General features: G+C 35.7%; 1 protein-coding gene across 9 annotated transcripts in view; it reads left to right on the top strand.

Moving 5' to 3' along the window:
• The window catches only part of SHANK2 (SH3 and multiple ankyrin repeat domains 2), a 381,276-nt gene that overhangs the window by 43,332 nt on the left and 323,732 nt on the right, over positions 1-14,212 (top strand). For all 9 annotated transcript variants that reach the window (XM_087951165.1, XM_026664726.2, XM_087951160.1 and 6 more), the window contains exon 8: positions 11,485-11,601. In XM_087951165.1, coding sequence (XP_087807291.1) covers positions 11,485-11,601 — 117 coding nt within the window. The remainder of the gene's footprint in view (positions 1-11,484; positions 11,602-14,212) is intronic.

Here is a 14,212-nt window from a genome sequence, read left to right as displayed (position 1 = left end):
TTTCTCATTTAGCATATCATATCAGTAGTTCTGAGAATTTCTGAGGAGCTAAGCCATAAGTGTGCTCATATGACAGACTCTTCTGGGTCTAACTTAATCATGGTTTAGTTAGCACAGTTAAGCTTAGAGTTAGTAAATGATTAAAAATTTGGCAGAAATAAATTTCTCTCCAATTTAAAAAGTAGGATAAATATCTTTAAAAATGGAGAAGAAGAGCAGATTTCAAAAAAAAGGAAAGAAAGAAAGAAAAAATAGATCTAGATAAAATTCTTTTAGAGTGATATCTTGAATTAAAAGATCACAGATTTACATGAAATTTACCCCTTAGGAAAGTGCTACATCTCTATGTATTTCACTCATTTCTTATCTTTCTTGTATAAAGCATGTATACATTTTGCTTTCATTTTCAGTAAGACTTTGTTGACTGTCATATATTTAGTCATAATTTTCTAATAAAACAATTTTGTGTATAGGTAATCCTCGACTTATAACCACAACCGAGCTCAACATTTATGTTCCAAGTGAGAAATTTGTTAAGTGACCCTTGCCCCATTTTATGACTTTTCTTCTTGCCCCATTTGTTAAGTGAATCACTGGAGTTGTTAAATTAATAACATGGTTGTTAATTGAATCTCATTGACTTTGCTTGCAAAAGGTGATCCCATGACCCCAGGACACTGCAACTGTCATAAATATGAACCAGTTGTCAAGCATCCAAATATAAATCATGTGACCATGGCTGCAATGGTCGTAAGTGAGAAAAATGGTCATAAGTCACTTTTTCAGTGCTCTTGTAACTTTGAACAGTCACTAAAATGAATTGTTTTAAGTCGAGGACTACCTATATTCTGTATTTCCTAGTTTGTATTAAGAACAACCACAAAAATGCAGCATTAGTGCTTTTAGCTATACATGTAGTCCTTAACTTGCAATCACAACTGAGAGCAGAATTTTGGTTGCTCAACAAGTGTAACATGTCCAATTTTATAATATTTTTTTTCAAAGTTTTTATTTTTTACAACAAACATACGAACAAAACATAAAAACATACAGCCCTCTTTCAATTATATACATACAGTGTGTCAGTTGGTTACAATCTTTTGTGCTATCCTTTTTTTACCATTACTCACAAGTTGTATAAATTCTCACCTTATCGGTCTAGCTTGTGTTTATATAATATCAATTATTAAACATTCATTTGACTATTTTTCCATCATTTTATGAGATATTCTAATTTTCATTATGATTTAATCTTATACATTCATCCAATGGTTATATATTTTATATTGTATTCTTTATCAGTCTATTAACTTTTATTGTAAGGCTTACTAATCTATTTCTTTACCATGTCTTTTTATCTAACCATTGATAAAATAAATCCCTTATCATATAAAATTGTTTATCCCCTTGTTCTCTAATTTCAAATGTCAATTTACTCATTTTGGCACAGTCCATGATTTTCTTAACAATTTCCTCCTGCATAGGTATTTTTTCATTTTTCAAATTCTTAGCAAATACAATTCTAGCCGCTGTTAAAACATTTACAATCAAATACACTGCTCAAAAAAATAAAGGGAACACAAAAATAAGACATCCTAGATCTGAATGAATGAAATATTCTTATTAAATACGTTGTTCATTACATAGTTGAATGTGCTGACAACAAAATCATACAACAATTATCAGTGGAAATCAAATTTAGCAACCCATGGAGGTCTGGATTTGGAGTTACACTCAAAATTAAAGTGGAAAAAAATGCTACAGGCTGATCCAACTTTGATGTAATGTCCTGAAAACAAGTCAAAATGAGGCTCAGTAATGTGTGTGGCCTCCACGTGCCTGTATGACCTCCCTACAACACCTGGGCATGCTCCTGATGAGGAGGCGGATGGTCTCCTGAGGGATCTCCTCCCACACCTGGACTAAAGCATCCCTCAACTCCTGGACAGTCTGTGGTGCAACGTGGCATTGGTGGATGGAGCGAGACATGATGTCCCAGATGTGCTCAATTGGATTCAGGTATGGGGAACGGGCGGGCCAGTCCATAGCATCAGTGCCTTCGTCTTGCAGGAACTGCTGGCATACTCCAGCCACATGAGGTCTAGCATTGTCTTACATTAGGAGGAACCCAGGGCCAACCGCACCAGCATATAGTCTCACAAGGGGTCTGAGGATCTCATCTCGGTACCTAATGGCAGTCAGGCTACTTATGGCGAGCATATGGAGGGCTGTGCGGCCCCCTAAAGAAATGCCACCCCACACCATTACTGACCCACTGCCAAAACGGTAATGCTGGAGGATGTTGCAGGCAGCAGAACGTTCTCCACAGTGTCTCCAGACCCTGTCACATCTGTCACATGTGCTCAGTGTGAGCCTGCTTTCATCTGTGAAGAGCACAGGGTGCCAGTGGCAAATTTGCCAATCTTGGAGTTCTCTGGCAAATGCCAAACGTCCTGCACGGTGTTGGGCTGTAAGCACAACCCCACCTGTGGACATCGGGCCCTCATACCACCCTCATGGAGTCTGTTTCTGACCATTTGAGCATCCACATGCACATTTGTGGCCTGCTGAAGGTCATTTTGCAGGGCTCTGGCAGTGCTCCTCCTGTCCCTCTTTGCACAAAGGCAGAGGTAGCGGTCCTGATGCTGGGTTGTTACCCTCCTACGGCCTCCTCCACGTCTCCTGATGTACTGACCTGCCTCCTGGTAGCGCCTCCATGCTCTGGACACTATGCTGACAGACACAGCAAACCTTGCCACAGCTCGCATTGATGTGCCATCCTGGATGAGCTGCACTACCTGAGCCACTTGTGTGGGTTGTAGACTCCGTCTCATGCTACCATTAGAGTGAAAGCACCGCCAGCATTCAAAAGTGACCAAACCATCAGCCAGAAAGCATAGGAACTGAGAAGTGGTCTGTGGTCACCACCTGCAGAACCACTCCTTTATTGGGGATGTCTTGCTAACTGCCTATGTTTTCCACCTATTGTCTATTCCATTTGCACAACAGCATGTGAAATTGATTGTCAATCAGTGTTGTTACCTAAGTGGACAGATTGATTTCACAGAAGTATGATTGACTTGGAGCTACATTGTGTTGTTTAAGTGTTCCCTTTATTTTTTTTAGCAGTGTATTTCAATTCTTTACAATATATTTCTGGTATAATTCCCAATAAAAATATATCAGGTTTAAAGTCTATGTGTTGTTTTGTCATTTTTTCCAACCATGTGTGGATTATAGTCCAATATCTTTTTGTATCCGAGCATGTCTACCACATGTGGTAATATGAACCAGGTATCTGATGACATTTCCAACATTTATCTGATTTATTCTTGAACATCCTCGCAATTCTCATCAGGGATAAGTGCCACCTGTAAAACATCTTATACAAATTTCCTTTATATGCAGTTGACATTGTCATTTTATAATTTTGAGACCACAATTTTTGCCATTTATCTAAATCAATCCCATATCCAATTTCCCCCCCCCACGCGATCATTGTTTCTTTTACTTGTTCTTCCTCTAATTTAAACTCTAGCAAATGTCCATAAAGTTTTTTTATTACTTTTTCATCAGTACCTGTCAAAATTTTATCTTAATCATTCAACTTATCATAGATGCTTTCTGTTTTAACATCTTTATCAAATCTAGATTGTATTTGCAAATATGAAAACCAATTCATTTTTACACCTTGTTCTTCCAACGCTTGCATAGATTTAAGTTCACCCTTTTCATTCAATATCTCACCATATCTAACTGTTTGTTCCTTTTTATATATTATTGGATAGGAAAAAGCTTCAATAGTAGATAACCATAGCGGAATTTTTAAATAATATTGCTTTTTTATCTTCTCCCAGTTTAGAAACAATGCTTCTTGAATATAATGTCTTCTAAAATACCCCTGAGTTTTAGTTCCCTTATACCAGAAGAAGGCATGCCACCCTAACAGCAGGTCATGTCCTTCTAAATTCAAAAGTCTAGTATTCCTTATCCACTCCTTTATCCACATCAGACTCGTCGCTTGGTAGTATAATTCCCATTTGGGCAAAGCAAATCGTCCTCTTATTCTTGCATCTTGTAACAATTTAAGTTTTATTCTCACTTTCTTTCCCTGCCAAATGTATTTTAGCACTATTTTGTTTAAATCTTCAAAAAAAAAATCTTAATCTGATTGGAATTGTCTGGAATAATTATAAGATTCTAGGCAATACATTCATCTTAATTGTAGATATTCTCCCAATCAGTGATAATTGTAAATTTTCCCATTTTATCAAATCTGTTGCAATCTGTTGTTTAAGTTTGAGATAATTGTCCTCCTTAAGTGTGCTACATCTTGGTGTTATATGTATCCCTAAATACTTAACCTTGTTTGTGACCTGAATCCCCAAAACTTCCTCCAATTATTTCTTTCGTCTTACTAACATGTTCTTTGCTAAAATCTTTGTTTTATCTTTATTTATTTTCAAACCTGCTACTTTCCCATACTCTTCTATCTTTTCTATCGGTTTAGGTGCAGACTCCAATAGATCCTCTAATATAAATACCAGGTCATCTGCAAAAGCTTGTAATTTATACTCTTCTTTTTTAATTTTCATTCCTTTTATTTCTTTTTCTTCTCTGATGTTCCTATTCAGCACTTCCAGTGTTAACACAAACAACAGAGGTGACAGTGGACAGCCTTGTCTGGTCCCTTTTCTTATGTCTATAAAGTCTGTTAACTCTCCATTTATCATAACCTTTGCAGTTTGTTTATGATATATCATTTCGATGGCTTGAGTAAATCTTTTACCAAAGCCCATTTGGTCCAATTGTAACAGCATAAAACACCAGTTCACATTATCAAAGTATAAGGGACTTTTGAATTTAGAAGGACATGACCTGCTGTTAGGGTGGCATGCCTTCTTCTGGTATAAGGGAACTAAAACGCAGGGGTATTTTAGAAGACATTACATTATCAAAGGCTTTTTGTGCATCTATAAACATCAGAGCCATTTGTTTTTCAGGATGTGCCTCATAGTATTCCAGTGTATCTAAAATTATTCTCATATTATCTTTAATCTGTCTCTTCGGCAGAAATCCATTTTGATCAGAATGAATAAAATTGTTTAAGTATCTTTTCAGTCTTTCTGCCAGAATTGAAGCAAAAATTTTATAATCTGAATTTAATAGTGATATAGGTCTGTAATTTTTAGCTTGCTGTGGGTCTGTGTCCACCTTCGGTACAAGTGTGATATATGCTTCTGACCATGTTTTGGGTATTCTCTTCTTTGTCATAACTTCATTCATAATTTCTAATAAGTGAAGATTCAATGTTTCCTGGAATGTCTTCTAAAATTCCACTGGACCTGGTGCTTTCCCAATGTTTTGCTTTTTTAAAACTTCTGTTAATTCCATCATTGTTATATTACTTTCTAACATTGTTTCAATATCTTTGGGTATCTGGGGCAAATTTGCTTCCTGTAAGTATTGTTTAATTCTTTTTTCCTGAACATTCTCTTGATGGTACAGTTTTCCATAGTAATCTTGAATAATTTTTTTCTTCTCTGCATTTCCATAGCATACCTATCCTTGTTCATTTATCAATTGATTTATTCTTCTCGAGTCTCTTTCCTTTCTCAATTTATATGCTAGCCATCTGCCTGGTTTGTTTGCATCTTCAAAATAGTTCTGCTTAGCATTTTTAATTTTTTTGTGCTATTTCTTCTTTTTTCCATTAGCCCCATTTTATGCTTATTTATGTCAATTTTAATGTCCCTTTTTGTGGAAATTTCTGTAGTTCTTTTTCCAACTTCTTGTAGTCATCTTCCAATATTTTAAAGATTTTTTTCTGTTTTATATTTCTTTTCCTTGTATAGTCCATTATCAAATCTCTTGTATAAGTCTTCATTGTGTCCCAGAGGTTCTGTAATTATGTATCCTCTTTTGTATTTTCTTTAAAGAAAAAAGTCAACTCTCTCTCAATTTTCTGTTTAAAGTCTTTTTCTTTTAATATTGTATTATTTAAAGTCCATCTAGATCTCCTTTTTTGTCCTTTCCATACAAGTGTTATTGGATTGTGATCTGCCCAGGTACTTGCTTCTATTTCAATGTCTTGTATGTTAGAAAGCAATTCTGTTGACATCCATATCATATCTATTCTAGACCATGATGCATGTCTATTTGAATAAAAGGTATATTGTTTATTTTCTGCATTTCTCTCTCTCCATGCATCTTTTAAGTTTATCTCATCTACCATTCGAAAGAAGGATTTTGGCAATGTCTTTCTAGTTTTCTTTGCTGTTTTTTGTGTTTTATGATCCAATTTGTCATTTATTATTTCATTAAAATCTCCCATCAGACAAATATTAGCATAGTCCAGTTCAATTATTTTCCTATGTAATTTCCTGTAAAAATCTTCTTGATGATCATTTGGGGCATAAATTGCTATTAAAAGTGTCTTTAGATTATTGTCCATTATCTCCACCATCAAAATCCTTCCATCATCATCTGTATATATTTGTTCCGCAGGGATTGTATCTCTAATGTATAACACTACTCCTCTCTTTTTACAGTGTGTCAACGCTGTAAATAATTTCCCTAATTTTTGTTGTTTCAATATATAATCATGCTGTTTTTTAATATGTACTTCTTGTAGGCAGATTATATCAAATTTTAATTTCTCTAATTTATGAAATACTTTTCTTCTTTTAATAGCTGAATTAAGCCAATTTATATTAATTGTAATCAGTTTTTTCTCATCCGTTTTAGACTTTATAAGAAGGATTTGTTGCTCTAGTAGATCTTGGTTCTCGTTGTTCTCTGGGTACACCACCTACGGCTCCTTCTTCTTTTTCAATTACTGCTGTACATTCCATTTGAAATTCAATTAATGACTCTTCTTTTCTTGTATCTTCCTCCCTTCCTCTAAAATATTCCAGATAGAATAACTCAGCTTTTTCAACTGTATCAATTCTGTGTCTTTGTTCCTGCCAGGGAAACATGAGACCTTCGGGTATCAGCCATCTGTAATTTATTCCTCTCTTAAGTAACTCTTTGGTAAAAAATAAATATTCTCTTCTTATCTCTCTCACTCTTCTCGGTACCTGTTTCAGTACCACTATTTCTTTATCTTTGTACTTAAGTGTTTTTTCTCTTGCCACCTGCAGTATTTATGATTTAATTATTTTCTTAGTAAATCTGATATGAACTTCTCTTGGCAGTTTATTGCTCATCGCATATCTTGTATAAACATGAAAAACCTCATCCATTCCATCCATCATCTTCTCTTTAGTTTCCTCTAATGCTTCTACCAGGATTTCTGTCATCATTTCAGCAAGGTTTTCACCCTTTTCTTCTATATTTTGAAATCTAAGATAGAATTCTGATCTATCAATTTCCCATCCCAATGATTGCAGAGATCTGCCCTTATCTCTTTCCACTTCACTCAATCGGGTATCCATATCTCCAATCTTCTTATTTCTTTGTACATCTTGTTCTTCAATTTTCTTAATTCTGTCCTCATATTGCATAATCATCTGTTGAATATTTTCAATTTTTTTCATCTGTCTTTTCCATTCTTTGCTCAATATTCTCAGTTCTCTTTTCAATATTATCTGTTTTTACTTGTATCTTTTGAATTCCTTGCATAATCATCTGCAGTGTCACTTCTTTCTCCTTCTCTTGTTGTAACATCACCTGTATTGATCGTTGTCCTCCAGATGGTGAGGAAGAAGAAGTCGGGATTGAAGAAGCTGAGGCTGGTATTTTTCTGCTCATCTTAAAGTACAATAGAAAAATTGAGAAGAAAAAGCAAGAGCAGCCAATTACCACTCCAGTAAAAAAAATTTTTGAATAAAAGCAAAAGATAAAAATAAAAAAGGGAAGGGAAAAAATCTTCAGGCACTTGAATACCTTAATCCAATTGGTTTCAATTATGTAGGAAAAAAGAAAAAAAAGAAAAAATATAAAATGGAAAAAGGATGAAAAAAAAAGGAAAACATTTAAAAAGACAGAAATCTGAATATTCCCCTTGCTAAAAAGGTAAAACAAAGGGAGGGGGGGAAAGTAGTCTTATTCTTGCATCAAAGGACTCAAGTCCAAATATAAAAATCCAACTGGGGGCGGGAAATAGAAAAAAAAAAGAATGAGAAAAAGCAATTCTGTCAATAAGCAAAGCACTGCCACTATATGTTCGAGGCTCTTTACTAAATCAAAAAACAAAATTTCCAGTTCTCTTTTCAAGGTCACCTCAATCTTCTTTCTTCAATTTCAAATCCAGACTCCAGCTATCAGTAGTTTCACAGAAGAGCACCTGCAAACAATCTACATGCTCTTCCCATTATCTTTTCAATGAAAAGCACAGAGTCCTTGAATGTAACAGCAAATGTATCAACAAGAAAGAAAGAAAGGAAAACAATGTATCCAAGCCTCCAGGTGGCAGCGCTACTTATTTCCCTTTCCTTTCCCTTCCCCTCGAATATTAAAATCAGGAATAAAAAAATAAAAAGAATCTAAAATCATTAAAAAGAGAAAACAAGAGAGAGAAAAAACTTTTCCAAAGAGTTATTTTGAAAGGAAAAAATTAAAATTAAAAAGGAAAGACCAGTCCAGTTTAAAAGTTGAAAAGTTTTAGCAAAATCCAAAGTTCCAATAAGAAGAAAGAAAAAACCTTCAGGTTTAATTTGTGCTTAATCTCGCCACTTAAGCACTTTTATCTTCACTTTTAAATTTAATTTTTAGTCTTTTAGGGTGTTCTCTCCAGAAAAAAATAACTAGAAAATTATCTCACCAAACTGACACACTTTCTTTCCAGCTTTCTTCTGTTCCGGAGCTGTCCCAGCTTCAGCAGCTTTAATGGCTGCCTCTCCACCACAGGAAAAAAGGGCTTCTCCTGGATCTACCAGGGACTTTGCAATGTCCCTGGGATCGACAGGATATGCCCTCCTCTGTCACCGTCTCTACGGGACGGTTTAGGTCTGTTGGGACTGTACTGCAATGGAGATATCAGCAGCGATCTTAGAGCTTAAAGATTGCATGCTGTACTGCTGCGACGCAAGCTCCGCCCTATAATATTTTTGACATAGTTGTTAAGTGAGATTATTATGTAAATCTGGCTTCCCCAAGGACTTTTCTTGTAAGAAGCTGCCTATGAAGGTAGCAAATGTCAACCACATGACACTGGGATGCTGCAGCTGTCATAACTACATACCAGTTGCCAAGTGCCCAAATTTACATCAGGTAACCATGGGGATGCTGCAACAGTTGAAAATGTGAGGACTAGATGTAAATAACTTTTTGAGGTACTATTGTTGACTTTGAATGATCACTAAAAGAATGGTGGTAGGTGGAGGGCTACCTGTAATCAGAGACAGATCAGGTTGGTTTATGTATATCTTATGATGTAACATGGACAATGTTATGACTTAACTGGGGTAAAAGCAACCTTTCTCAACCTGGTGAGCATTTCCTGATACTTGAGAATGCAACTGTAAAATTTCCTAGCTAGCATTGGTTGGACATACTTATGAATAGACAGGGAATATTGATGTAATACAACCATGCTTTTTTCCTACTAATTGTGCAGGATGTGATATGTCTTCTTCTGATGAAGAAGTCACCTGTCCAAGTTGGGTTTTTTCAGTCATTTCAGGCACATATTAGATATACAGATATAGATACAACTATTATACATACATACATACATACACACACACACACATACATGCATGTATACATACAGACACAGACACACATACTAAGGACCATACCCACTATTTGCAGCCAACTTTGTTTCAGCTTTTAAAATAATTGTTTTGTTAGGATGATAGTATGTGGGTGCTATAAACCATAGTTTTGTGCATTTCATAGATAGCCTACTGTATAATTTTATTATTCATGGGTATTCATTAATTTTGCTGCTATGGAAAGTTCTGTTCTATGATTGAAAAGTTCATGACACAAGTAAAGAGTAAAAATAAAATAAAAGCTTTCTGTTTGTACATGACTTTTTTATTTTTTACAATATACACTGCAGGGCAAACAAGCAGAAAACCAGTAAAGTGTATTCATGAACAACAGTTAGCAGTTAGAAGACATGATGGAAATCCCTTAATTTTACAAAACATGTTCCAATTGAATCATAGTTTCAACTGAGAAATTGTGGGCATCCTAGACCAAGTTAAATTCCAAAATGCTAAGGAATTCCCAGAAGCTTGGCATAATTGGTCATCAATAGACACATAGAGATAAACCACATTTACCCACCATTCAAGAGAGGGAGAATTAAAAAAAAAAAGCTAGAAGGAAACAAAAAAAATTAGTCTCTTCACCAGCCACAAGCCAAATAAGCAGGGATTAACATCAGATAAACAACCAAGCAGTCAATAATACCCTAATCAGGAAAAAAAGGAGAAGACAACATCCCCACCAGCATTGGCAGGGCAAGCTACTGTATACCGGCAGCAACCCTCACACTCACTAGCACTATTGATCTTACCTAGTGAGGTAATAAAATGTATGCATGCAAATAACGAAGCTCAGAGAGTTCAAACCTATATTCTTTTTCTTAAATAGTAATAAATAAGTTCTATATACAGACCTACCCATGCAATTTATATCATTAAGTTATCTTTACTAGTTATTATTGTGGCCTTGTTATATATGTATATTTTCTATATATAAAAATGGTGCCATAAATAAGTATTTGGCTTGACTTTGAGGTAATAAAGCAGTGAATCATAAAATGCTTCTTTTAATTGGTTTTAGCTACATAATTCTCAACAAATGTTTAATCACATCTCAGAAACATCATTTTTAGTGCCATCCAGTGGCCTTTTTATATTACTTTATGGTTCTCTTTCTCTCCCCCACCCCTTCCTATCTATGGGCATTTTTATTGTTAACTATCCATTTCATTAGGCAATAGAGAAGGACCTTATTATGACAATTATTTCTAACAAGAGGATCTAAGAAGTTAAATTGTTTATATCTTTTTTTCTCTGTTTAAAGTGTTTAGGGGTTAGAGATAGAGTATAAATCTCTATTGTTTAAACGTTTCACCATCCAGTGTTTTAATACTTTTGAAAATGGGTCCACTAGAGTCACTCTTAAAAAATAGTTGCAGACAGCGACTTTATTAATTAAGTAGTTGGTGATAATACACATTTCATCTGTCTCAAGCAGACACAGCAACCTTATCAGTTGATATGTACTGAATTATAATTTTATGTAAGCTTTCAGTCACCAAAACATTTTTACTTCTAAAAAAGTTTTTAAATTATTTTAAAATAAATCTTAAAAAATAATTAAATGGCTGAATCTTACAAATTTGCACACAGAGCATAGAACTTGTGAGAATTTGGCCATTAAAAAACAAACTAGTCAGTTGGTTGCTTGTGTCAGTATTCACCATGTATAATTTGTGCATATAATACTCAAAGCTTTAACATTTTAGGAGCATAAATGTAATTGACTTTTTAATTAAAATATGAGCACTTTATTTTATAGGCTTGTCGATATGGGCATGTCCAGCATTTAGAACATTTTCTCTTTTATGGAGCAGATATGGGAGCTCAGAACGCATCTGGAAACACAGCATTGCATATCTGTGCACTTTACAATCAGGTTAGTTATCACAGCTTTGCCACTTTGTTATCGCAGCTTTGCCACTTTATTGTTAAGCGGATCACTTCAGTTGTTAAGTTAGTAAGATGACTGTTAAATTTCTTCCCCATTGACTTTGCTTGTCAGTAGGTCACAAAAAGTGAGCACATGACTCCAGGACATCGCAGTCGTCATAAGTATGAGTCAGTTGAATTTAGATCATGTGACTGTGGGGATACTGCAACAGTTGTGTGAAAAATGGTCATAGGTTACTTTTTTCTGTTGTAAGTTGAGAACTACCTGTAGTTGCTCCTGCTAATGTATATAATTCATTGTGTACATAACAATAGCATGTATTAATCTCTACACGAGTCAATGCTTTGTGTATGGATATAGAAACTTATTATGATTTAGTTGTTTCAAGTCTGGAATATCATGAACTACTTGCTATTCTGGAAAATTTTCAAATAGAAAACTATTATATTATCTCTTACAGTAGATACATATGATCAGAAAATAAATGAGGTGTTCACATATTTTACAGAATATTGCATCTCTGGAATGCTAGTTTTTATACACAGCTATTTTGGGGGAGTTTTAGGCAGGAGTTTTGAACACTTGTAGCAGCTGGTGACAACAATATGATTCACATGTAATGTTGGTCCCTTTGCTTGATTTTTCCTTAGGTTATTGTGTGGTAAGTTTAAATTATAATTTTGAAAAAAATCGGACTTTGAATTATGTTTGAACAGGCCAGTTGTGTAATAATGTTTGGATGTTGGTTCCAAAGTAGTAGTACTAAAAGGATTCATACAAAGTTTTAGAAGGTGACTACCTTAGAGCTCAGGTTTCAAACTCACAGTGTCACGTTGCCATCATGTGACGTTTCACAATGTTTTTTCCCTTCACAGAGCTGGGGTGGGCATGACCTACGCCTATGCATCCAGCTCATGGGCTGCCAGTTTGACACCCTATCTTAGGGAGTCAGCTATCAAAAACTTTAAAATATTTGCCATAATGCATTTATTTGGGATGTCTTCAGTATATTTCATTCTTTGGAATAGTGCCAGGTGTTTGGATATTCCTGCGTTTACTGTAGCAAGATCAAGTTTAAAGCAGCAGTTAATGATTTTATGGTTGGTTAACAATTCTACATCTTTGAAATGTCAAAATGGGAGTAATGAAGATATGAAGCTATGATTTGGGTCTGAAAAAACAATCAGAGAAAATAATGAAATAATACTTGAAAAGTTTAATGGTTTAACTTGGCTAGATTTTTTTCATACAAACAGCTGGAGATTTTACAAGAAGCAGCAGAAGTTAATTATTTACTCTGGTCATTTTACCCACCAAAAGGAAGCAATTTATTAGTTAGTTGATATATAACCATATTTGTATAAATACACAATCTGAATATGAGAAATAACACATTTTATGCATCTCTGGCTGTTTTTGATGTTATGCACAAATTATATCTTCCTGCATCACACAAATTATGTCAGCTTGTAAAACAATAGGTTTTGCATTTATGACAAACAAGATTTTAGTATTTTATCAATCCCCAAAACTTTAACATTACAGTGTTTGGTTTGATGTGGGTAGTTTATATAGTTTATTTAGTTTGAACTGTGTAGCGTTATTGGGCAAGATTTTAAAAGTGATTTTCCCTTCCCTCCTTCCAAGGATTGAGAGAGAATGACTGACAAAGTCATCTGGATGGCTTTGTGCTCCAGGCATGACTAGAACCATGTTTGATTTAACGTTTTATAATAATTCCTTAAGGCTCTCAAAAGAACACTGAAAATCTGAAGCAAGTGATTATATACTGTATTTTTTGCACTATAAGACACATTTTTCCCCTCCAAAAAGTGGGTGGAAATGTCTATGCATTTTATAGAGTGAATGTTGCTGAAGCCTCACCCACCTGCCTCACCCACCTGCCTCACCCACCCACCTTACCCACCCTTCAGCCTCTGCCTCCCAGCAATTTGTCTTCTTGCAACAAACAGCCCGGTCAGCTTCAGCACAGCCTGATTTAGCACAAGCAGTTGATTGGCGGTTGGATTGACCTCCCAGAATACCATTGATCACCGATCAGTGTGGGAATCACTGCCACTGTTCCAGGCTGTGGCTGCTTGCCACCGCCTCAGTGCGCCCCATTTTTAGCCTCCCAGAATACCATAGATCACCAATCAGTGTGGGAATCATTGCCACTGTTCCAGGCTGTGGCTGCTTGCTACCACCTCAGCGCGCCTCATTTTTAGCCTCCTCAGGTTCCATTTTTGGCTTCCATGCATCCGTTTTCAGCCTCTGTGTGTCCCATTTTCAGCCTGTTCCAGGTGGAGGAGATTCCCGCTGCCTGGAACAGGCCAAAAACGGGACGTGTGGAGGCTGAAAATGGGAGATGCGGAGGCCAAAAATGGAGGACATGGAGGTAGCAACAGGTGGCGGTGGCGATGGGCGGCAATGGTGGTGATACCTGCAGCCTGGAACAGCTGATCTATGGTATTCTGGGAGGCGGATCTAACCACCAGTTAACTGCTTGTGCTAAATCAGGCTATGCTGAAGCTGACCAGGCTGTTTGCTGTTTGCTGCAAGGAAGCAAATTGCTGGGAGGCAGATTTTTTTTCTT

This window comes from Notechis scutatus, chromosome 1 (assembly GCF_049901735.1).
Source record: "Notechis scutatus isolate UNSWTSFEM ecotype Mainland chromosome 1, rNotScu1.2, whole genome shotgun sequence".
Taxonomy (NCBI): domain Eukaryota; kingdom Metazoa; phylum Chordata; class Lepidosauria; order Squamata; family Elapidae; genus Notechis; species Notechis scutatus.
This window is presented reverse-complemented; position numbering and strand designations above follow the sequence as displayed.